Source organism: Trichosurus vulpecula, chromosome 4, assembly GCF_011100635.1.
Source record: "Trichosurus vulpecula isolate mTriVul1 chromosome 4, mTriVul1.pri, whole genome shotgun sequence".
In the NCBI taxonomy this organism is placed as follows: Eukaryota; Metazoa; Chordata; class Mammalia; order Diprotodontia; family Phalangeridae; genus Trichosurus; species Trichosurus vulpecula.
Window position 1 is genome coordinate 215,987,597 of NC_050576.1, and position 26,622 is coordinate 216,014,218.

A 26,622-nucleotide genomic window follows, 5' to 3' on the forward strand; every position below is an offset into this window, starting at 1 on the left:
GTGTGGCAATTTGAATATTTTTTGACATTGCCCTTCTTTAGGAATGAGACCTAAACTTATTTTTTTTTCCAATCCAGTGGGCCCTGTTGAGTTTTCCAAATTTGCTGGCATAGTGACTGCAACAGTTTAACAGCATCATCTTCTAGGGTCATCCCTCCACCCCCTTCCATATGTATTGCTTAACCATAGGCTAGGTTTCCAGGAAGACTCTGAAATTACTAGTTTAAGTAGTTGGGGGATCACAGAATCCAGTTCTGTGTCATGATCAAGAATAATCACTGGGGTTGGAAACTGAAGACCTGGTTCCAGATCCTGATTGTGCTACTTAGTCAATAAGCATTTACTTAACATCTGCTATGTGAAAGGCACTGTGCTAAGCTCTGGGGATACAAAGAAACATAAAAGACAGTCCCCTGTTCTCAAGGAGCTTACAATCTAATGGGGCAGAAAACATGGAAAACAACTATGTGTTGACAAGATATTCAAATATATAATAAATATGTATGTATATATATATAAGATAATAAATTGGAGATATAGCAAAGAAGGCATTAGCATTAAGGGGGATTGGGAAAGTCTCCCTGTAGAAGGTGAGGTTTTAGCTGGGACTTGAAGGAAGTCAAGGAGTCCAGAATACAGAGATGATGAGGGAGAGAATTCCCGACAAAGGGGCAAGCAGTAAAAATGCCCAGAATGGAGAGATGGAGTATTTGAGGAATATTAAGGAGGCTAGTGTCACTGGATATGGATGAGAAGAGAGGAGTAAAGTATAAGAAGACTAGAAAGATAGGAGATGGCCAGGTTATGGCAGTCTTTGAATGTTAAACGGAGGATTTTATATTTTATCCTTGTGATGACAGAAGCCACTAGAGTTTATTGAATGTGACATGGGTGACATGGTTAGATGTGCATTTTAGGAAGATCACTTTGTGAGTGGAGAATGGATTAGAGTGGGGAAGGACCTAAAGAAGGAAGACCAACAAGAAGGCTATTGTAATAGTCCAAGTGATGGGGTTATGGGGGTCTGCACAAGGGTAGTAGCAGTGTTAGAAGAGGAAAAAGGGGGCATATTGAAGAGATGTTATGAAGGTAGAATTGATAGGATTTGGCAAGACATTGGATAAGGGGATGAGAGAAAGTTAGGAGTTGAGAATGACTGCTAGCTTGTGAGCCTGAGTTATGGGGAGGATGGAGGTACCCTTAACAATAATAGGAAAATTAAGAAGAGGGGGGAATTTGAGGGGAAAGACAGTGATTTCAGTTTTGGACATGTTTTCTTTGAGATGTCTACAGGTTATCCAATTTGAGATATCCAGTAGGCAGTTGGAGATCCTTCAGAGTGGCGGTCAGGAGAGAGGTTAGAGATGGACAAGTAGGTCTGAGATTATCAGCTTAGAGATGACAATTGAATTCATAGAAGCTAATGAAATCACTAAGCAAAATCATCCAGCAGGAGAAGAGAAGAGGGCCCAGGACAGAGTATTGGAGCCACCCATGATTAATAGGCTTGACCAGGCTGAAGATCCAGCAAAGGAAGCTAAGAAGGAGCAGTCAGACAGGTAGGAGGAATGGCATAGAAACCTGGAGAAAAGAGAGTATCTAGGAGAAGAGGCTTATGGAGAGTACAAAGGCTGCAGAGGGATCAAGAAGGGTGAGGACTGAAAAAAGACCTTTTGATTTGACAATTCAGAGATCACTGGTAACGTTGGAAAGAGCAATTTCAGTTGAACAATTAGGTTGTAAGTTGAATTGTGCAGAGTTAAGAAGAGAAGAAGAAAGTGGAGGGACTTACTCGCAACAAGTAAGCAAAGAGAATGTGAAGATTAGGTAGGTAGTAGTGGGGATGATAGAGGGGGGCAATCTGCTAGAGAAGACCAAAAGGAATAGGACCACTTGTACATTTAGAAGAGTTAACCTAGGCAAGGAAAAAGGCCACCTTTTCATGTGAGACTGATGGTAGCAGAAGTCATCTGGGTGATGTGAGATTGTGAGATAAAGAACAGGGGAGAAGAGAGCTCTCTGTGAATGGTCTCAAGTCAGTGAATTGTAAAGCAAGGTTGTCAGGTGAAGAGGGTCGTGAGGAAGGGCACTACGGGATACTTGAGGAGGGATGGAAAGGTTTGGAAGAGCGGCTGTGGTGAGTGGAATAGCAAGTTAATTAGGGACATATAAAAGTATTGTCTTGCTGCAGTGGGGACCCAGTTGAGGTGATGTAACATAAAGTTGTAGTAGACCTAGTCAGTACAGTTTTGTGATTTTCTCCTGCTTCATTCAGCAGCATGTAAGTAGGAACAAAACCATGAGACTTGAATACATGTTTTGGACAAATCACTTCATTCTTCTGTATTCAGTTTTCTCCTTTGTAAAATGGAGAAATTAAACTAGGTCAGGGAGACCCCTTTGGAAGTCTGCTAAAGCCTGTGGAACTTTTAAAAATAATTGGAGGAAATGCTAAATTTCATTTTGAAGCTGGTGAAAATTAAAATGTCATATTTTTACCACCCAAGTTCACCTGAAATTTCAGACCCCCTGAAATCTATCCATGGACTTAATTAAAGACCAAGGGTTAAGCACCCCTCGACTAGAGAATCTCTAAAGTCCTTTTCAGTAGACCTATGCATTTTTGCCACTAGGGCAAGGGTTGAGGCAGGATAGGGGAAGAGGAGCTCATCTGCGATGAGGTTTTGGGAGTGGGGAGGGAATAGAGGAAGAAGTAAAGCACTGGACGTTGAGGAATATATAACACGATCCTCCTCAAGGAGGCTGCTGTTGAAAAGGTGGTGCATATATATACTAGGGGAGAAAAAATGCCAGAGAACAGTACTATCAGCACCCTCTAAATTTAAGTGTTCTGGGATAAGGCCCCAGTCACCTTGATCTAGTTATAGCTCTGCTTCAAGCTCTTTGAACCAGTCATAGGAATTGCCTGAGGCTCAGATGGTGCCAGAAACTAGCACTTCTAACAACTTAATCATAAGAACACTCAGTTTCACTTTAACGCTGATGTTTCAAGAAAATCTCTAATACTCTGGGATCTAAGAAAAGGAATAGATTCGAGGCATAGACCCCTACTGCTTGCTGCTTGTCAGCATTACTAAATTAGCCCAGATTATGGAAAGGATATTATAGAGAAGCCATCCAGATGTCTAGGTGACACACACACACACACACACATATATATATACATATACAGGAGGTGGTGCAACTCTCCTTGAGCCAAAACTGACCTCATTCTAGGGAGGGAAAGGAGTCCCCTAGGAGATGATGTAAAATTAGAGCCCCAGCCTTGGAAAGATGCACATCAAATATGTTCCCTCCCTCCACCCCAGCACCTTAGTCCAATGTCAAGGAATGGAAACTATAGTCATCTCATCACCTTTTAACCTCTTAGACATATTCAAGTAAGGGAAAGAACACTGAATTCGGTAAGCATGTTTACACTTTCCTCATCTGTAAAATGAGGGGATTGGACTCAGATGACCTCTAAGGTTCTTTCCAGTTCTAAATCTATGTACATTTTATTAACTTATCCTTTCTCCCCACAGGAGAGGAGAACATTTTTATTGTAATGACTAAGCAGTGAGGCCGACAACCTCAGAAACCACTGCCTTCCAGTGGTATGTCAGTGATACAAGTGTGGAAAAGACCTCTCTGCCTTAGTTCTGGAATCTTTTCAAGTACCAAGGAAAACAGTTTCATTCAACCCAATAAAGAATTTTATGGAGCAATAGAGCTGGAAGGGCCGAATTTAGATGGCACAGTGAATAGAGTGCCGACCCTGAAGTCAGGAGGACCTGGGTTCATATCCAACCTCAGACACTTGACACTTAGTAGCTGTGTGATCTTGGGCAAGTCACTTAACCCCAATCTTCCCCCCTCCAAAAAAAAAATAGAGCTGGAAGTGACCTTAGAGATTTTCTAGTTTAAATCCATTTCATAGATGAGAAACTGAGCCTCAGAAAATCCTAGTAGCTTCAGGGCCTTGTACTTTAACAGGGCTTCTTAACCTTTGTGTTGTGGAGCCCTTTGGCAATCTGGTAAAGTCTATGGAGCCCTTCTCAGAAAACTTTTTATATGTATAAAATAAGATACATTGTACTATAAAGGAAGCCAATTATTTTGACAGTTACAAAAAACAGTTTGTAAAAGATCCTAGATTAATAACTAGTAGATGCTACAGTATTTTTTTTAAATGCTCAAGGTCACACATGTTGCTCACTCATAGTTAATGGAAAAGCTTCTGACTCTTTCTCGAAATTACTTTGTATTTATTTTGAACGTATTTTGTATCTATTTTGAATGTAAGCTCCTTCAGATGAGGGGCTGTTTTCATTTTTTTCCTCATAGGGGCAAACCGGGGCACATTGCCTGGCACATTGTAAGCGGTTAATATATGCTTGTTTATTGATTAGTTCACAGAACTGACTTCTCTGGGGACAAGTCAATCCCAGCTTATAGGCAGCAAACTGACAATAAAGAACCTCCCAGACTCGAATTGGAAAAACAAGGATTTTTCCTTGTCCTTTCCTCGGCCCCACTGTTGCTCCCGCTGCGGTACTTGTTACCATGGAGAAGCTTGCTTTCCATCCATCAGGAGAGCACCCTGCCTGGCAGGCACTAGTAAGTGCCTTGTATATATGTGGTTGCTGCTCATTAAACGTCTGGGTCAATCCACCAAGCCAGAGCTATGTGGATGCAAAACACCACCAGCGTTTGGTTGTCTGCGAAAGATAAAGGTTGGGGTGGGAGTGTGGGGAGGGACACGGGGTATGCTGGTTAATATTTAACTAGTGGGGGGTTGGGAGGTGTGTGTGTGTGGGGGGGGTGCGTGTGTGAGAATATGCACAGGACAAACTTTTAAGTTCAATCTGCATCATTAACATTTTCTCTGTCATTTTATTGGTTCTTCCGGACAATCTACCTGGCAGCCAGGTGGCGCAGTGGATAAAGTGCTGGGGTTACCAACTTCCTGAGTTCAAATTTGGCTTCAGAGACTTCCTAGCTGGGTGACCCTGGGGCAAGTCACTTAGCCCTGTTTGCCTCAGTTTCCTCGTCTGTAAAGTGCGCTAGAGAAGGAAATGGCAAGCCACTCCAGTATCTCTGCCAAGAAAAATCCACATGGGGTCACGGAGAATCAGACATTAAAGACAACAATAACCACAACAGATAATCAATAAAACAACACAACAGCCCCGGTGTGCAGCCAATTTCCGAAGAGCAAATGCTCACGCTGAAAATTTAACAATAAGATCCCGTGCCAGCCGGCTCCAGTCATTTCAGTCCCTTCCAGAGCCACCAGCTTCGGCTGGCTAAATCGCCACGTGTAGAAGCCGGTCTCCAATCCCCCAGGGCGAGCCCTCCCACTCTTGCTCCAGGTCCTCCATCTCATTGGTCTACACAACTTCCCTCCCTCTCTGCCCCGCCCCTCCCTTCTCCTCCCGCTATTTCATTGGTCTACACAGCTTTCCCTCCAGCTCTCTCCCGTCTCTCTCCTCCCCCCTCCCTCCCCGTCAGGTCCTGCCTCTTCGTCACTTCCTGGAAAATAGCCCAGGGAAGCCGGAAGTTTGTGTGGGTGAGGCAGAGAGGGAGTCCGGGCTGAGGTGTCCCCGGCGAGGTGGTTGCCTTGTCTTCCGGGACCCAACGCTGGGGCTGCGGGCGGGGCTGACTCTTCCCTTGGAGCGGGGAAGGGGGAAAACACTGCTGCCAAGGCAGGAGGAAAGGGGGGGAAGGACATGAAGCGATCGCGGAGCCTGGAGGACTCGGGAGGCTGAAGCTCTATCCTCCCCACCTCTGCACTTGTCTCTCCCCTCATCCCCTCCCCCCATCTGGCCTCCTGCACCCCAGGGCCCCCACTCCTTCCTTTTCATCTTCCTTCCCTTTTCCACTGACCCCTTTTCTCCACCTGCCCCTGCTTGAGCTTTGACAGCACCCCCTTCTCCCTGTCTTGGACTAACTCATCTTGGGTCGGCGGGGGGTCCCCTACTCCAGTGAAGGTGCGACACTTCTCTTCCCCCCCCCTCCCTTTCCTTGGCATCCCGAGTCCCCGACCCCTGTTTACCCCGGGTTGGGGCTACGAGAGAGGGGTCACTGACCCCTTCAGCCATGGTCGCGGTGGCAGCGTCTAACTGGGGTCTGATCATGAACATTGTGAACAGCATTGTGGGGGTCAGTGTGCTCACCATGCCCTTCTGCTTTAAACAGGTGAGTCTGCCACCCTGCACCTGGCTCCTGTCCACGGGGCTACCCTACCATCTGCTTTTCTAGGTGCCCCATTTTTTTTTTCGGTCGTGTTTGGTAGGAATTGGCTTGGGAAAAAGGTTGACCCAAAGTCTAGGACTGCTATACAACCTGCAGGCCTCTGCTTTTGCCCTCGGGCTAGAGCAAACATCTTTCCTTCATGTATATTCCCTTGGGCTGATGTTAGTAACACAATTCTTTTTTTTTTGCTTGCGAACAAAAGAGCCTTTTGTACCCAAACTATTGTAAGTGGAACTGGACTTGTAGAATATTAAGAATTGAAGGAAGCTTCACTGGTCTTCTAGGCCAGATTGTACCATCAACAAAGTTAATAAAGAATACATTTTTGACATGTAAATATAAGACTATCAGGACAACTAATATGGAGTTCTAATGTAATTAGATTTCTAATATAGTGAGTGCCGTTATATAAGTACACCTGCTGATTTTTTTATTTGATTTTTACCACTGGGGAGACCTGTGGAGTCAAGCATTTGTCACAGCTATCATTATATCAGAAAGATAAAGTTTGGTAGCACCTGTTTTTGGCCTCCAGCCTGAAAGTTCAGAGGAAAGAGACCCTTTTAGGCTATTGGTCTTTTTAAAACTTTCTAATTAAGGCCAAAGATGATTAAAGCACGAATATCTTCTGAAATGTAAGGTGTCCATGAAAAGCAGTTTTATTTTGGTTTGTTTTAAACTTCTGATTACATTCATCATATAGTCTATACACATAAAATTCTTGCCTGCTGGGCTAGTGATGAAAAGTACCCAAATAATGCTATTCAGTGATAAAGTGGTGGTGTCTGGGGTATGAATTTCTTTGGCTCTCCTACTTTTGAAAATGTAAACTTTTCAGAGAAGGGAGACTGAAATATTTTCTATGAAAGATGGTCCCACTTGGTGAGCTTAACTGGAACATTTCATTAAAGGGGCTGTTATTTACAGATTTTTCTGTAAGTCAATGCCTATGGTTTTTATCAGGATCCATGTGAAAGATAAATGTTCTCACCACTTTGAGAAATAGCCTTCTTCTGATCGAACTTTCGGGTCCTCATGCGCACATTCAGTTTCCCATTCATTCTCAAACTGACAATGAGGTCAAATTGAGACATTGTTCATCTTAAGAAAAAGTTTCAGTTAAAGCCAAGGAAAAAGAATACAGGGGCTTCTTTTCTTTACTTGTGAGTGGAAGTACTCTTTCCAAAGTTACCAATGATCTCAGTTGCCAAACTTCTGATAGTCTTTTTAAACCTTCATCTTTTTCAGCCGTCCTGTTGCATTCTGTACACCTGACCACCCTTTTCTCCTGGGTACTCTTTCCTCTGGGCTTTCGTGGCACTGTTCTGTCTATCCATCCATTCTTTTTCAGTCTCCTTTGGTGGTTCATCATCTAGATCGTGCCCTCTTAACTGTGAGTGTTCCCTAAACCTCTTTGCTCTGTATGTTCTCTCTCGGTGACCTCATCATATTCCACGGATTTAATTATTATCATCTATATGCAGATGACTCCCAGATCTACTTATCCATCCCTACTCTCTCCTCTGAGCATCAGTTCCATATCACCTGTTGACTGTTGGACTAAGTTTTAAACTGGATGTCTCAGAGATATCTCAAATTCAGCATGTCCAAAACTGAGCTCACTATTTTTCTCTCAGACCTTCAGAATTCCCTATTTTTGATGAAGTCACCAACGGTCTGTCTTTCAATCAGTCTTAGATACAGTTTGTGGCACAGTGGATAGATTGCTGGGCTTGGTCAGGAAGACCTGAGTTCAAATCTAGTCTTGTACTAGCTGTGTGATCCTGGGTGAGTCTGTTGCCTCTGCAAACCTGTTTGCCTTAGTTTCCTCAGCTGTTAAATGAGGGTGAGAATATCATCTACCTATTGTGACGATCAAATGAGGTAATATTTGTGAAAGTGTTTGTCTCAGTGCCTGGCACACAGTAGGTGCTATATAAATGCTTATTCCCTTTACCTTCCCCTCGTGCATGTTTGTAACCTTGGCATTAGTCTCCATTTATCCTCCTTACCCTCCCTCACTCCACATATGAGATCAATTGCCAGATCTTACCATTCCTACTTCCACGGCACTTCTCATTTCTTACCCCTCTCTACTCACAACCACCCTCATCATTTCTTGCCTTGATTGTCAAAACGGCCTCCAAATTTGTCTCCCTGCCTCAAATCTTTCCTCACTTTAGTCCTTCCTCTATCCTGCTGCCAAAGACTTTCTTTACACACAGAAAAGGCCTTGTCATCCTGTACTCAATAAACTACAGTGATTTCTTACTGCCTTTAGAATCAAATAGAAATTCCATCTCCCCTCTCTGTTCCTTTACATTGGACATCAACCACACCTGGAATTCATTTCCCCTTACTTCTGCCTCACAGAATCCCTGTCCTTCAAGACTCAGTCAAACACTGCCTCCTCCATGAATCTTTTCCTAATCTCTTCAACTGCTAGTGGCCTTCTCAAACCACTTTTTTTAAACTACTTCATAGTTTTTTTTGTATTTATTCTCTTTATATTATATATATATGCACGTATGATATATTTGTCCATGTCTCCTATTAGAATGTAAGCTCTTTATGAGTAGGGATTGTTTCATTCATTGTATTTGTATCCTTAGCACCTAGCACTGTGACTGGCACATAGTAGGCATTTAATGAATACCTGGTGATTGTGTGCAAATTCTACCTATTCAGGCCCCATCTGAAATCCTTTCTCCATCACAGACCACTACAATCCACATTTATCTCTTCTATTCCTGAATTCCTGAGGCACATATGCTATACATATTCTACACATTTTGACACTTAATCACACATGATGTATAGAAAAAAGCACATGTGTATATGTATATTTACGTATATATATGTATGCATACACATATACATATGAGAAAGTATCATCTTGTATTGTAACTTAATTTTATCTCATATTATGTCTCATCTCTGCAACTAGAACTCCTGGGGCATATATTCTGTACCTGATTTTGATACCTATCACACACATACATATGTGTTATATATGCCATATATATGCATATATATAAACACATGTGTAGATAGATAGTACTGCCTTGTACTGTAGCTTAATTGTGTTTTATGTTATATTTCATCGCTGCAGCTGGATTATAAGCTTCTAAAGAACAGGATAAATTCTGGGAGGGTCTTATTTTCCTAGGTACTTCCAACCTTCTGTAGTAGATGCATAGAAAACTTATTGAGTGAAAAGCAGTCAGTAATTTAAGAAAACAAAGCCATTTTGTACAAACTTACAGTCCATCAAAAATTATTGAGTACCTCCTATAAGCAAAATATGTAATTGGGGAGATAATAGCTTCTACAAAAACCTATATACATAAGAATGTAAAGATAAAATGGCGGAGAGATTTGATACGCATCCAAATTTATGTTCCTTAAATTATTCTTGTGCTAATATTGGAAATACAGAATTCTTGTTTCGTATCTTGATACTTTTCTAACAGGAAAGTGAACTTTGAGTAAGGAGTTGAGAGGGTTGCTTCCCCATAAAGGAAGGAGAATAACCCTGATAGGAACCAGACAGTGAAGTGTCACAGAGGAAAGGAACTGCTGGTGTTAACCAGTAAATCTCATGTAGCTTGGTGGGTAAAATCTGAGACCAGGGCTGGAGATATGGTACAGAATTTTGAGTTGAAAATGAGCATTTTTTTGGTTTCTTATTTTCATATGAAAAAATATCATGAAAAAATTCGTATTTCCTTTGAAAAATGACATTTTTGAAAATAGAAAGTGGTTACTAGTCGCCCCTTTCCCTGCCCCCTCTATTCAGAATGAGGTAGAAGTAAATTAAAATGAAGTTTACTTTCCTGTTTGTATTTCTGATGCAATAATAATGGGAGCTGGAACTTAAGTAGCACTTTTAGTTTTTACAAATCAGTTGATCAAGCATTTATTAAGCGCTTCCTGTGTGCCATGTTATGCTTGGCTCTGGAGATACAAAGAACGAAATCATCCCTACACTCAAGGATTTTACATTCTAACAGGGAGACAGATACACAGGTAAGTATATTCAGAATAAGTAGAAATAGAAAGTATTTAAATGCAAGGTAGTTTGTGAAGGAAGGCTCAAGCAGTTCTGGAGAGGGTGGTGTTAGAGCTGAAGGTGTGTTTGGAGGAAGAGAAGGATCCCATCTGAGCATCACAACAACCCTATATGGTAGAATCTATAAGTATTTTATTTTTCTGGAGGTTAATAAACTGATCTGTAAGCCTTTTACCACCTTTTTAGGCTATTAAGGAGCCTCCTAACAAGTCTTCTCATCTCTACTTCCTTCTCCCTCCTGTCTATCCTTCATATTACTGCCAGAATGATCTTTCTTATGCGTGGATCTCGTTATATCTGTTAAAAGAAAATCTTACATGCACCCTATTGCTCACTGTTTCCACTTTACTGGGCATTCTCATTTCCACATATGGTGCCGCCTTATCTTTCCATCCTGATTTCATTTCACTCACACAATGTCCCAGCCCAACTGGTTTACCTTCTTCTTGTGCTTAACATTGTTCCCTATACCTGGGGTGACCTCCTTCCCACTCTTTGTTTGCAGTATTTGCCATTTACCACCTGTGTGACCTTGTGCAAATGACATCCAGGGGTGGGGAACCTTTGGCTTCAAGGCCACATGTGGCCTTCTAGGACCTTGGGTGCCATCTTCTACTGAATCCAAGTTTTACAGAACAAATCCTTTCATTAAGGGGATTTGTTCTGTGAAGTTTGGATTCAGTCAAAGGGATACACTCAAAGACCTAGAAGGTCACATGTGGCCTCAAGGCTACAGGTTCCCCACCCCTGCTGGCCTCTCTGGGCCTCAGGTTCTTTATCTGTGAAACTTGTCTGTGTTGAACTAGATGATCTTTGAAATCCTATCCAATTCTAAATCTATAATAATATGAAGCCTTCCCAGATTCCTCATGAAACCAAAAAACTTAAACGACTTTCAAGCAGTTAAACCTTGATAGAGTGCCTGCAAAAAATCAAGACCTCACTTCATTTTTCATGCAGAATGGCAGTGGATAGAGTGCTTCACCTATAGTCAAGAAGACTGTTAAAACCCTGCCTCTGACACTGTCTAGTTGTGCAACCATGTACCCATGACCTTGATCTTTTGGGGCCCCAGCTTCTTCTGTAAAGTAGGGGTGAAATAGCTCTGCTTTTTACCTCAAGTATTCTTGTAAGAATCAAATGAAATGCTATATTAAAGAGTGCTTTGGAAACTTCTAAGTAGCGTGAATGTGTTAGTCTTTCTCCTCCCTCCCCAGTCTTCCTCCTCTGATCTCATATTGTTTTATACTTCTCCATTGTATTTTTAGTTCTACATTTATGTCAGATTTATTCCCCTATGAGACTATTAGCTCCATGAGGGCTGGGAACTCATCTAAATTCAGCATCACTCCCAAGACCTTTGACTTTGCCTTGCTTACCAGATCATCATCCATGTTTGTTGAATGGGTTAATGAAAGACCATCGATGGCTTAATTTTACTTAAAGTTAGAAGGACTTTGAAATTTTCTTCTTTTGGAAAAAAGCCAAAAGTTTTTTAAAAATTAATGAAAGATTTTCAATCTTGGAAATGACCAGCCTTTTGTAGTGATAGAGCGTCTAGAGTTATTAGCCAGTTGGACTTCTGGATTTTTTAGCAAACATAAAGCAGGTGATTCTTTACTTTGCCTACGGCAAAAGTGGCTGAAGGCCATGCCCGCAGCTTTCTAGAGCCCTGGGGCCATATGATGACACATTGTTTCAGATATCAATTTTTTTATCTGGAAGGATTCACTGACTACTACATGTCCCAGTATGCACTGCAGCTTTATTCTCCCCCTTCTCTCTTAAAAACATTTCATTCTGGGATTTGTAGTTTCAGTGTTGTGTGCCTCTGAAAGGTGGTAGCACTGGAAAGACTGTTAGAGATAGTCTCCCGCGGTCCATTTCCCTCATAAATGAATTAATAGAAGTTCAGAGAGATTGTCTGAGGTCACACAATGGTGAGGTCTGTTCAGTTAACTACCAGTCACTGTACTTTCCACTATGTTATACTTTATCACTGTGAATGTTGCTTTCTCATCATTCCTTCTTATTTTGGGAGTACTACTAGTTGCATATAACTCCTATGCTTTGATTTCAGTGTATTTCAATTTTATATTTTAGCTATTCTTCTAAAATACAGGTATTTTCCCATGACTTGTGCAGTCAGATTAAATAGTGTGATAAAGTGGTCGGGATCATTTTAGCAATGTTGAATTTCAGTTTGTAGATTTTTGTTTCATTTGAACCTCTTTCTTCCAGAATAATCCCTTAACATTAGTAGGCATATTAACTACTAACACAAAAAAGTGGCTGGATTATAAATAAATGTGCAAAGAACCAGAGTGTAACATAACCAGAGACAGTCCACTAGAATGATTAATTTGGGGGGAGGGGGGATTAGGAAGGTGGAAGCCTGAAAAGGTTTTCCTTTGATAGATTACCCTGATTTGATATGTCTTTCCAAAAGTCACAGCAAATTAGTTTGGGGAGCATTTCTTTTGGGAAGGGGCTGTTTTGTTTTTGTCCTTTTGTCCTCAGTGCCTGGCACATAGTGGGGGTTTAATAAATGCTTGTATGGGCAGGTGAGTGAAATTGAACTACTCTTGCATTTTCCAATTCCAGTAGCTCTGAGCTAAATAAATAAAATAAATATATGTTTGTGTGTGTAAATCTGAGAAAATGTTTTATTTATCATTTTGTGATGGTATCTCTTTTTTCTTTTTGAACCTTCTAGTGTGGCATTATCCTGGGAGCCCTGCTATTGATTCTCTGTTCCTGGATGACACACCAGTCCTGCATGTTCTTAGTGAAGTCAGCCAGCCTTAGCAAACGCAGGACCTATGCAGGCTTAGGTGAGAATTTCAGCCCTTGAAGTCAATCAGATATTCACTGAGTGAGTACACACTGTGCAAAGGACCTGTGAAACATAATTGTAAAGTACTAGAATCTAAAGCTCTAAATTGTCCTTTGGACTTATTCTTAAAGCTCTTTCTCCATGGATATCAATGCTTAAACTTATCTTGGTAGAGTGTATAGGGCACTGAACTTGGAATTGGGAAAACCTGGTTCAGACTCCATCTCAGATACTTCATAGCTGCATGATCCTGAGTAAATTGCTTGCCCTTTCTGTTCCTCCATTTGCTTTTCTGTAGAATGAGGGAGTTAGATTCAGTCACCTCAGAGGGCCCTTCTAGGCTAAAGTCTATGATTTTGATAAGCTGTAGTATTTAACCATCCTTATTGGTGAGAAGTTTTTAAGTAGCTTATAATCTCTTTTCTTCTTTGTTTCTTTGAGGAGGTGGTGAATTTCGTATACTTGATAAAGTAATTTCATAACCCCAGTAGCTCTCACTTTCCTTGATATTCTTAGTTATACTTTTCATCCCTTCAGTTCTTTTGTCTTGCAGTTCTCTTTTCATCAAAAGAAACAAAACATTTATCTTTTTGAAAGACATTTTAGTTTGGAATATTTTATCACTTGTATGACTTAACTGTACTGTTAATCTTCTCTTCTTGCTTTCTTCTTCATTCTAGCATATCAAAACTGTCTTTTCAAAGGCATAGGCTCAGAATTGTTTTGATTGCCTTTCAGTTCAGAATGGGTGTTGAAATATCAAAATACAAATTCTCAGGGGTTGGCATTGTGGGTGTCTGGTGAAAGTTATTGGTCTCCAAATGAAAGCCATTACTTTCTCCACCCCATGTGTTCCTGAGGACATTAGGTTCTGCCAGCAGAGTGCCTGGCAGGGAGTGTCAGCTTTCTGGATTGCAGCTATACAAGTACACAAGGCAAAATGAGGAGGAGAAGGTGAGAGGAAATAGTGTACAAAGTTCCAAGTAGCTGACAAAATAAAAACATCTGCAAGATTCATGTGAGTTTTTGGCAAATTTGATCGTCATTCTTTTCCTTCCACTTTGTCAGTTTGGCATTGGCACCAATATGCTAACATTTATTATGGTCCCTGCTAAAATTCTCAAGGGAAAATTTTGTTGTGTCCCCCCCCACCTTTTTTTTTTTTTGCTGATGAGGATGGGTATGTTAGATAAAGTCATAGAAATAAAATAACATTTACCCCTGACCAGATGAGCTTGACCCTTAGTGCAAAGACACAATGCCAAAATTCGTGTCGAAACATAGCTTCTCATCAGAAACAAAATAGGAGACATTTCTTCAGTATTTATGCTGCTGTATTACACTTAGGAATTTCCCTCACATCGTTCCTTTTTCAGAAATGTTTTATTGGCTTCAGGTGCCATACTAATCCTCCATCTCAGTACTATCTTTGTGGATGTCATCATTTTCTATGGCTGACTATTCTGAGGAGGTTAGTGCAAAGTGGTTTGATTTCTGTCATATGCAAAAGACTTAAAGAAAATGTTTATTCTGTTCAGTGACCGTGCTGTTGACAGATGGATACCCCCTTTGCATTGGCTGCCTGGGGCTTAGCATTTAGCTGCACGGTATGATTTTTGCCTACATATACCTACTAGAAGCAAAAAAAAAGAAGAAGAAAAGAAGAAAACCCTCACAATCTCAGTAAAGTTATGTCTAATACAAACAAAATTACTTGATTAATCTGAGCTCCCAGAAAATTTCATTAGGCCTAATTTGATATAGTATTAGTTGTCCTTTTTCACTTGCTGTGCCCACCTCACAGAAATGAAGAGCTCCAGATTCTATGAAAGGAAATAAGAATCTCCTCCATGGTTTCTGAAACTGAAGAACTCCAGTATACAGGAATTAGCAATACTTCCAAATTTCCTGCTATTTGGGGGAATACTGGGTCATTTCTTTTTTCTCATATGCAGAGAAAAACTGAAAGAGACTTGCTGTGTTCTTCATCTTCCTGGGAGAGAGCCTCTACAAGTTTATGCTGCAGCAAGAAGATGACCATCATTGAAAGGAAAGATGTTCTTAGTAGCCTTCTTATGCTGTTTGCTGATACACCCAGGTTCAGTACTGTTGAACAGCTAGGCTTTGTCATTAGTTACTTGTACACTAGTACAACTGCAGGAGATACTTTCAGTCTTGTTGCTGGTTCTGTGGGAGTATCTGGGAGTTTGGAAAGATACAAGGCAACTTGATAAATTGTTCTGAGATGTTAAATTTGAGTAGGTTTAATATAGCCTTGTATCTGGGTTTCAGAGATGTACCAGCTTACAGACGTTACCAGAATCAGTCTCCCACAGTTGGTGTCACAGTGGTGCAGCATTTGATTGGCAGTGAACTTTCCCAAACTAAAGCATTTTGGTGCTTTTTCAATTTTTCCTTTGGATTATGGGTCATCATACTTTATATTTTTTGCATGTTTTCATTTTATTTCCATTAGAAAAATGCATTTTGTCATTTAGAAATTTTTGGTCCATTAACTTCTTTCTAACTTTTTTCTTTCCATTAACTGTACTGTATATTTTTATTAAAATTTGTACCTGTCCATCCTAACTTTATGTAGGCTTTCCATTTTTTTCCCAGAAAATGATCATACCCAACCTAGTTTATGTGTGTGAATGACCCAAATGAAAAATTGTTCTGAGTTTCAGAATCCCACGGTATTCACTGACTGTGACCCAGAGCTGTGCGAGATGGGCCTTGTCTCGAATGGTACACTGTTGGCAGCACCATCAGTACCAATGTCCCCTCTGAATTGCTACCACATGATGACAAACTGGGAAGGCGGGTCATCTACAAATGTAGTTTAGTAATACAACCATGCAAAACTTAGACACAGCACTTAATGCATGAAATCATTGTATCACATGAGAAAACTTCCTCTGCCTCTGCAGCTCAGCCCCCTGTAATCACCCTTCTCTTAGAGAGTTGCCTAAAGTTAAGTCACTAACACAGGGTCTTCCAGGTGGATTCTCTACGCACAAGGCTGTGCTGCCTCTCATATTTCGTTAGTAATCAGGCAAAAGTAGTCAGCAGAAATGATTAACTTTCACCTAGTGAAATCAGATAGAACACTGTATTTAACTATAGTTAGAAGACCTACGGTTGGGCCTCAGCTCTGACCCTGATCAGGTCATGGTACTTTGAGCCTCAATTTCCTCATCTCTAAATTAGGGATAATGGTATTTTTCATTGCAAAGAGGGACCTTGCCTGGATGTGCTAACTAGAAGCTAAACACCTGCCTTAGGTAATGTCTTTGATACCTATGGAGATGTCTCAATTCTGAGATGCCAGAAAGTTTTATTAGGCCTCACAGGGTTAGCCTGCTAGGGAGATTGGGACAGCTTGATTACCTTAGTCCTTTGCAATTTATAAAATGCTATATAGATGTGCACTATTATTCTCTGGTATCCGTAATTAGCCTAATAATATTTCCATCTGTGTAGTACTTTTAAGTTTTGAAAAGCATTTTCAAAAGCATTTTCAGCTTTGATTTTCACAGCAAGCCTATGAGGTAGGAGCTGTTATCATTCCTCATTTTACAGATGAGGAAACTGAGGCTGAATGATTTATATACTCTTCTCAGCCAGGCTCACACAGCTGGTAAGCATCAGAGGCAGGATTTGAATCTGAGTCTTCCTGACTTCAAGCATTCTACCATCCTGCCTCTGTTGATAATTTTCAGTTAGAGTTCGATCTTTCTCACATCTATTGATGTTCACATAGGTTAAAAGATAAAGGGTCTGGATCCAACTTTCCAGTAGGTGGGGTTCCTACAACCTCTCTTCCCCTTTTCTTCCCTGAAGCAGTTTAGGTTTGAGGTTTCCTGTACTCTCTTAGGGCAGTCATCTCCCTGGGAGATCAGTAGTCCTTGGAGTTCCCCATCTCTGTTATATGTCCTGAGTTTTACAAAGGTAATTTGGCTCATAGGGCTATGTAAAGTAGATGATCTGTTGGAGGGAAGGGGACAGACTAAAGATCTTGCTGTGACCAAGAGAGTTGGAAAAGTGGGGAGATAAGAGAAGACATGGGAAGAATAGGCTCACACACAGGGTTTGGGGACTGATTGTTGTTCTTTGTGTTGGAAGACAACCAAAATGACATTACTATGTTGGGGTCAAGATACAGTGTATCCAACTGTGGCTGATCAGACCAATATGAGCTCAGAAGGTTCTACCAAGGTCGGGTACCAACAGTCTATATGAACATTTGGAGTGAAGATGTCTAAATTTGTGTATCTTATGTTTCTTTGGAGCTACTGCTCATAGAGCACAGTGCCTTCTTTGATGCAGGCATACCATGCTGGGAAGTCCTGTACCAGCATCTCCCATGTCTCATAATCAATTCCAAAGTTCTTCAGAGAGACCTTGAGAGTGAGCTTGGGGACTAGGCTTGTAAGGAGAACTACAGACACTGAAGCAGTGAGAGACTAGCAACCATCCAGACATCTTCCATTACCCTCTTCCCTCACTCTCCCCAAGACTTGTTTACTTTTAGGGTCAACATTGAAAGTTAGTATGATTTAAGGTATAGTTCCCCTGTCCCCCAAAATACATCCCTAGCTGCTTGCCTTGGAGATATAACACATTGAAACTTAATTGGTATTATAAATGATTGATTGTTTTTATAGGTAGGGGAAAAGTTAAAGAGCAGGGAGAGTATTAGGTGACTGATGGAGTGAAGGATAGGAGCGGGGAATTAATTGCAGCCATTGAGATGGATAAAAGGGAACAGAAAAGGGAGGTTGAGGAAACCTGAGACAAACTTCTCTGTCTTCACAATTTTGTTCAGAGTTGGTTCTGTTTCCCTTCACCTATTTAACTATGCTAGGGTACCAGTCTAGTCATTTAATGAGAAGAAAGTGACACCTACTGACTCCCAGAAGACTTCCTAGAAAAAATGCTTTTTGGATTTTCTTATTTTTCTCCCACGCAAACACTATTCCTGAGTTTTCTTAGGCAGGGCCAGCTTTACTGACTTGGATTGTACTGTAAAATCTCTAGGGAACTGCTATCCTGGCCTCTAGAAAAGGAACAAAAATGTCTAGGGCCTTGACAACAACTTGGTTTGGTGCACTGAAACTTGTATTCAGAAAAGCTGCTGATTTATTCATTATAATTGGGAGTTCTTCAAGTTAAAACTATTTTTCTCTTTGGCAGTCAGCTGACCATTGGGTGTTGACTAATATGGCAATCTGATAGTAAATCCTGGATTAAAAAAAAATTAAGGTCCCTTAGTTAACATTAGCATAATAATCCATTACTTCATTGTATTTAGATTTCTACTTGATGCACAAAAGCTTTATTAGCTAGTTCTAAGGTGGTGAGAATCTTTTGGAAAATAATTTCTTTAGTATATTTCTGAAAAAGTTTTTTTTTTTCTTTTCTTCATGGCCTAAGCAAAAAAAACCTTTGCTCAGTCCTGGTTTTTTTCTGTCTTTTAGCCAACATCTTACAAACCAGATACCAAATGTCTTGTTTTCTAAACAGTTACTCAGAAGAAAAGAGGACTCTTTTCCAGGCCCCTTCACAGGAAATAAGCTTGTTCATTTCCTGCTTTCTTTTCTAGGGGCCTGCCCTTTGTGGTAAGGGAGGAAAAAGAGGATCAGGAAACCTGGGCAGCTGACTGTGGCAGGAGCTGCTGCTTCCTTTCCTTTCTATTCACCAACATTCTTCTTTTGGTCTCTTCCTCAGAGACCTTGACTTTTCCCTCTTTTAAAGACTGATCATCAGGGAACACTGGGATTATAATTGAGCTGTTAAGGTCATGGGAGAAACTTGCTGAAGTGAACAGTTTTAAATTTCTCAGCTACTTGAACACATACCATTGTCAGGAAGGCAAGCCAAGCTCTTTTTAAACCATGTGATTTGTACTAAGGTAAATGATGGAGAATTGATGTTGGGATGATATATGTTAATAAAACACACAGAAATGGAATGTGTTGCCTACTTCTTCAGGAATCTATCTTTAAAAATACAAACATGAGCTTTCTGGGTCTTTTCACTTCTCCAAATGAAGCAATGGAAAGGATACTCTTCATTTTCTGCTATAAGCTCTGACCAAAGGATTAAAAATAAAAGCATTGGAATAAAAATTCCTTTTGGTGTGGGCTGTGAAAGCTGGGGATTCTGGTGATGGGACCGAACATTCTGGGCACCATCTCAGTTTTGCTAAACAACATCAGGCAGTTATAACAGGCTACAAAGGAAAAAAAAGAAATCTGATTGAAATTTTGCACTGCAGTGCCTTTTTTTTTTTGGCCACACAGCATCTATACATGCATATTTTCTATTCCAAGCAGACTTTCTTTTAATGGTTGCCATGTGTGGGAAACTGCTACTTTGCAATGACTTTTTTTTAAGAGTGAAAAAAGAACCTGCCTTGTGTCTATCCTTTGCTTTGTTCTATTTTTTTTTTTATATGGTTTTGATTTGTGGATGGTACGTTCAAAAAAAGAAAAAGAAACAAAGCCCCTCGGACACCTAGAAAGCCCAAACTAGTGGACTTCTATAAGATTGAAAATTACCCTATGTCTTATCAAAAACTTCATGTGGAATCATCTAAATCATGCTTCACTTAAAATAATTTTTTTTTTTAATCCAAGCATTTCATGCCTATGGAAAAGCAGGAAAAATGGTGGTGGAGACCAGGTAACCTATGTACTTTGCTTATTGATTCTCTCATATCCTTCCCTCCCCTCTCTCCCTCATCCTTAAAAGCAAAAATAGACTGAAAATTGTTATAGAATGAATAATATTTTGGTTTGTGGAATTTGCACCAAGTTTTCTTAAATATATCTCTCAAAAGTTGTTACGTAAGAAATAGGTCAAAGTTGAGCTTAGTCTTTAAATGCTTAGAATCAAGTTCGAAAGCATTTGTTTTACTGATAAAATGAAAAAAAAAAAAAGAAAAGTTTTTTTAATGCCACAAAGTAGAACTTCCTCAGCTAGAGTTAACCATGGAGTATAGTTCTCTAAAAGGTAAATTGCCAAATGTGTGACCACTTAAAGGAGGCATTAAATAGAAAAGGCTATGTTTTTCTTTTGTTCCTTTGGAATACAATTTTGTCAGATGGTAAAATTTCTGGGAAAAAATGCACTCAGGATTCTTAATTAGGAAATTGCAAATTATAGAGAGCAGCTCTTTTGAGAAAGTAGTTGATTATTCTTTTAACTTGTCTAACGTTGCAGTGCATTTTTATAGTACCTGAAAGAACTTTTAGAGCCTCCTGTGGAGAGAAAAATATAATACTACATAAAGAAAAGTTTAGTGTTATTCAATATTCAGTCTTAGTAGAACAGTGAACCATACAAAACATATCCACATCCTGTAAACTGTTGGACTTTCTAAATTGCATCTTTCACTAAATCTAAGCTTTGAATAAAGTCACATGTCAGTAATACTATGTGTATGGGGTTTGCAGCACACTATTCTTTCATAGAAATCTGAGCTTGATCTGGTTTTCTACTAGGGTGATACGGCTTTGATTGTGATGAGACAATGGAATCTTTTAAAAACATAATTTAAAACCCCCAATTTCTGTCTTTATAGTATGATTGGGCTGATGTTGGGAACCTGCATTGCCTTCTATGTTGTCATTGGTGACTTGGGATCAAACTTCTTTGCTCGGTTGCTTGGATTTGAGGTAAATTTATTTTCAGACATTTCAGTTTGCTTGAATTTAAACTCCTTCATGTTGCAGTTTATTTAATTCATTTTGGAAAACTTGTGTCTAAGAGACCTGGAATGATAGTGCTTGAAACTAGATGTAGGGTCTTTATTATGCCCTAACTCTGATGTGACCTGGGATGAATAAATTTGTTTGTGCATCACCCAGTTTCCTTACCTGTAAAATCGGTGCTGCATCCCTGTTCTGCTGTTAGGTCTATTTGAGGTTCTGATTAGCTCTGTGGTTGAAATGATTTTTAAAAATGCCCTGGCTATGAATTAATTATTTAAGTGTTAGCCAACATTTTGCATCTGATTGTTTTTATCTCTTGAAATTCGACTACCAAGTGCTCTACTATACTTTGACTGTGTAACAATGAAGAAACTGATGAAAATGACACAAATAGAAGTTATCCCTTATATCAGAGCTCTCAATCACATGGAACCACATTAAAATGTAATTGGAAAATCTTTAACAAAATTACTAAAAATATAATAAAACATAGATAACATTATATTTTAAAACTAAGTTAATATGTGGTCTGCAGGTATCTTGATGTATGGATTGGTAGCCCTTTTTTCTTTGACAACACTGCCTTACATGGAGGGGAGTTATCACCGTAACTAACAGAAAGTGCGGAATTTGTATACTTTAAGAGAAACTTATGGTATGCCTCTGTTGTTAAGGATGCCCCCATTCTTAAATTTTTAGCATGGCTTTCCACAGTTTGAAAACAATTTCCGAATGAAAACATTTTTATTTCGTGTAAAAATCTAGAGCAGATTTTACCTCCAGAGCATTCACTACCTATCCTCCTTGACTCCTCATTCTCTCTCATTCCACATCTCCAGTCAGTTGCTAATCATTGTTTCTACTTCTACAACATCTCTTTAATTCATCCCATTTTTTTCTACTCACATGACCACAGCCCTAGTTCAGGCCCTTATCACCTGTCTCCTGAACTATTATAAGAGCCTCTTACTTGGTCTCTCTTCTCTGTAATACATTTTTCCACACAGCAGACAAGGTGATTTTCCTAAAGTGAATATCTGACTATGTCACTTCCCTGCTCAATAAAACTCCAGTGGCTCCGTGTTGCCTCTAGGATCAAATATAAATTCCACTGTTTAGCTTTTAAAGCTCTTCACAACCTGACCCTAAACTGCCTCTCCAACCTTATTAGACATTATTCTCCTTCCTACACTCTATATCCAAACTTTCCTTCTCGCTGTTCCTCCTATGTGACACCCCGTTTCTCATCTCCTCACCTTTGCACTAACTGTTCTCTGTGCCTGGAATGCATTCCCACTCACCTTGACCTTGTTTCCTTCAAAATTCTGCCCATGACACTTTTTCTACGTGAAGCTTTTCCTGATCTCCCTATCTGCTAGTGCCCCTCCTCCCATTCCTTCCTATTTATTTTATATATAATTTGTACATACTTATTTATATACACATTGCTTCTTCCAACATAATGTGAGCTCCCCGAGAGCAGGGACTGTTTTGTCTTTATATCTCCAGTATCCAGCATAGTATCTGGCACATAGTAGGCATTTAATTAATGCTTGTTGATCAATTGTTTGCTTAAGTGTTCCTAGTTCCTTGGGAAGTAGAGAAGAGGAAATTCTAGGCAACCACAATTTTCTCTTAATTTCTACTACATGTCCTTATTACACAAAGGCAAATATTTATGAGACAATGAATGATTCCATTCCCCTAACTTTTTTGTCTTATAGATGTTTAAAGTCTATGTTGAAATGTTCAGGTTTTCTGTATGAGACATGTGATTCCTTTTCCTGCCCCAGGAGTAAATATGCAGATATTCGGGATTGGGAAAAGACATTTTGGAGGATCTCAATGTGGTTCATATCTGTGCCGCCTTGATATTATTAAGCTCTAATTGCCTGGCATGTAGTAGGTGCTTAATAAATGCTTATTGATTGATTATGAAGTTAGAAAAATGTGTTGTGGTTGCAGCCAAATTAGATATTATTTCTAGGCTTTTGGGATTTTTGCTATAATAAATAGCAATCTTGAGGTTTTTGATTAATTTTCTAGACCAGAATTTCAAGATTTCCATCTTTTCTGAACCATGGTAGCTTTAATATGCTAAAAATATTCGAAAATTCTCAGTTTGTATTACCTTTTCCTCTCCTCCCATCATCAAGTTTCTGCTTTTAGTAAGTGTCCTTGATAGTCGCTCCATAGAGCAACAGTGGCACCCAGTGACTAGATAGGTTCATCACAGAAATAGCCTTCTGAAGCTCTATGCTATTAAGTGGTAGTGGGAAAATTGTCTTTTTGCTTTGGGCCATTTCCTTTAACCTGCTTTACTGTGTCCTCTGATATACTAGATTTCTTTGGTTTATCAAGACCCCTTGAAGGCCAAATTGATGAAATACACATTTCTATTTTCCATGTATTCCCAGGTGACCGGCAGTTTCCGGATACTCCTACTCTTTGTTGTCTCCTTGTGCATCGTCCTTCCGCTGAGCCTTCAAAGGAACATGATGGCTTCCATACAGTCCTTCAGTGCCATGGCTCTCATCTTCTACACAGTGTTCATGTTTGTGGTAAGTATTTGTAACTCTTGAGTGGTTTTGTTAATGTGCCATAGGTAGCAAGGAAAGGAGTTGTAATACTAGTTACCAGTTGTAATATGTAGTCACTTAGCTAAGAATGTTTTCTAAATAAACCATTGGCTTCAAATCAATTGACCCTTTAAGAATGCTTTAGTGACTGCTTTGGCCTCTGACTAGATGATACTTGGTATGTTATAGCTCAGTATATCGTCAGGGAGCAGGAATGGATCATTTCCGGGGCATGTTCTTGCCACCAGCTACCTACTGTGTAGGGTCTTGCTGAAATTAAGATTAAAAATATTGTGCAATATTGTGCCATATTGTGCCTCTCCCAGCTTCTCATGATGAAATCAAATGAAAACCTTGAGAGCTTCTCTGAGAAGCACTTTATTGTGTGCTTATTGGTAAAAAGAGGTGTGATTAGTTTGGAATGGGGCACCAGAAGAACAAGTCATTGATGATTTGGGTACATGCATATGACTACTTTGATTTGAATGTATTTCATCTTTAAAGAATAAAATGTGCATTTTCATTTATATTTTGGACATGAGGTTTTATTTTGTATTTGTGGTTGCCAGTCAGCTGCTAATCAGATGGTAAGTAGTTAATATTTAGAAGGTCTTAAGTTGTTTTAGAGCAGAGGTTCTTAACCTGGGGTCCACAGAATCCCAAGGGGTCCATAGATCTCTTCAGATTTCAGGGAAAAAAATTACATCTTTATTTTAATATAATTGGTTTTTCTTGTAATCCTGTGGATTTTATTTTATGCATTTAACATTATTCTGAGAAGAGACTCATAGGTTTTAACAGACTGCCAAAGGGCCCATGACACCAAAAAGGTTAAGAACCCCTGCTTTAGAGCTTCAGAGGGCACTATTTTCTGGATATCCTAGATGTCTTGGCATCATCAGGGTGAACCAACCTTAAATGCAGAAACAATCTTGCAGCATGCCACTTTGGCTCCTCCCTTGTACAAGGTACTCAGTAAGTCCCCTTGTGTGGTGAGCAAAGCTTGAGGGTTGCATCTGCCTCACTCAACCCTCAGAGGTGGCCGGGGTTGGGGGGGGTACCAGCAGCCTCTAGATCACAGAGTAGCATCTGCCATATTAAGTATTGAAACTTGCCTAAAAAGTTAGTAAATGGCACTTCTTCAGTGAGTAGAGCTCTTCAAAGCTTTTTTACATTGTTTTTTCATTCACTGCATATAACCTTTTTGTGTGTTAACTAACATGAGGGTTTTTTTTTAAACAATAGAAGAAAAAGGCCAGCGTACCTTAACTCAACTATTTGACAGACCAGTTCTCGTAACCATGTATATCACCTTTCCAATTGCTTCCTTAACTTTAGATAGCCTTGTTTTTGGTGAATTTTCATCTTTTAAATAGTACTTGGTTGTCTGAGGTACATTTTTGGCATGGTGCAGAATTACTGAAGAACCTGCCAATATTTGAGAACACCTTTCTCTGCCACCCCAATAACTAAAGTGATACCAAAGATTGGGCAGGGACTCTGCTTTTGTCTGCTTTAAGTGACCTCTTATGTAGACAGCTGCTTGGATGTATTAAGGAAAACTCTGAGCAGCTGGGCACAATTCTAGTAAAAACATTCTAATGTTGTGGTATAGATGTATGTTAATGGTTTGTGGTGGCACAGAACAAGTAAAAATGCATCGCAGCTTCCAGAAGGCTACTACCGTCTATTTTGTAATAATAAATGAACCTACAGAAATATTATTAGAATGGGTCAAGCAAAGAAGCAAGAGGAAATCTAAAATGTGAAATTCGGTGAGAAAGTCAGATAACATTAAATGTTTTCATCAATCTAAGAGCTGCTGCATTCTACTGCCTTTATCACAGCATTACCAATATTAGCATCCTGTCATTAATTCACTGGGGGAATTTGATTTTGAGATTTTATATATGTTTCAATATTAATGCTTCTTACTTTTCCTTGGCTGCAGATAGTACTGTCCTCTCTCAAACATGGCCTTTTCGGCGGGCAGTGGCTGGAGCGGGTTAGTTACACCCGTTGGGAGGGCATTTTTCGTTGCATTCCTATCTTTGGCATGTCTTTTGCCTGTCAGTCGTAAGTACTTCCTGTTCTCTGATTTTTGTGGTGGTAATATGAAATATATTTTGTAATGATAAAGGGTCATAATTTACTGAGTTGAATGGAAACCATCCTTTTCCCCTCTTTAATTGTGTGTTACAAGCTACTGAAGAATAATGTCTTATTCGGTTATGACCCTTTCCCCACAACTCTAAGCTGAGGGAGTTGTATTTCAATCACAAGTTAAATTGAAACATGTTTTTAGAATAACTAGTTGGATTGCCTAGTTTGCCAGACTCTCAACAAAAAAAGAGTTGGCAGTATGGATTTTAGCAACAACCAAAAACCATCTGAATAGGCAGCTTTCCTAATCTTTTGCCAGAATTTAGCTGTTTGGGAATATTTAAAAGGAAATTGCACAAACATTGACTTCAGATTCTTGTTGATAGGCTTACAGAGGCCCAAATTGTGAGCGCACGCGCGTGTGCGCGCGCGCGTGTGTGTGTGTGTGTGTGTGTGTGTGTGTGTGTGTTTTCTTTTTGGCACATAGCACTATGTAAATGCAGATCAGGTTATTTCCATAATTCCAGCAGCATTACCTTCTCTACCAAAATGACAGGAGCAAGTGATTCATGCTCGGTTGGAATAGTAACCGGCTCAAAATAGAGGCGTAAATCCAAATGTGGACAGGGAAAAGACCATCAACGTTAGGGAGGCTGGCAGAACTGGGCTTCCCCCCTCCTGTAGTTTTAGTGAACATGTATTGTGCCAATCGTAAACTAATGTGACAGATAAAATTTGTTCATGCTGCTGTGTTTACACCCACATGCGAGATCCAAATCATCATTTCCCACTTATCGTCTCTCTCTTGGCAGCTCAGTTTCTACCAGAACATGCTCCAGTCTTGCTGTTTAATGTCTCCATTATAATTGGTGACAGAAGTTATATTCTTTTACAGCTTACCTAGTTACCAGTTGTCCTGTGTTTTTTTTTAAATGCCCAATTGCTCTCTTGTGGTGGCCACGTAGTTACTAGCGCACATTTGTTGGATTTGGAAACTTGGGTAAAATTATATGGTCTGGAATAGTATGTGCACATGTCTCTCTAAATATAGATTCT

General features: G+C 39.8%; 1 protein-coding gene across 2 annotated transcripts in view; it reads left to right on the forward strand.

Annotated features, from left to right (window-relative positions):
• Positions 1-5,547: 5,547 nt before the first annotated feature.
• Positions 5,548-26,622, forward strand: part of SLC38A10 (solute carrier family 38 member 10) — a 73,960-nt gene continuing 52,885 nt past the window's right edge. The window contains exons 1-6 of one of the 2 annotated variants that reach the window (XM_036754070.1): positions 5,548-6,201; positions 13,047-13,164; positions 19,808-19,853; positions 20,755-20,848; positions 23,302-23,445; positions 25,415-25,539. In XM_036754070.1, coding sequence (XP_036609965.1) covers positions 6,103-6,201; positions 13,047-13,164; positions 19,808-19,853; positions 20,755-20,848; positions 23,302-23,445; positions 25,415-25,539 — 626 coding nt within the window. In that variant the 5' untranslated portion in view covers positions 5,548-6,102. Of the gene's footprint in view, positions 6,202-13,046; positions 13,165-15,121; positions 15,265-19,807; positions 19,854-20,754; positions 20,849-23,301; positions 23,446-25,414; positions 25,540-26,622 lie in introns of those variants that run through there. The other variant, XM_036754071.1, reaches the window with a different exon arrangement.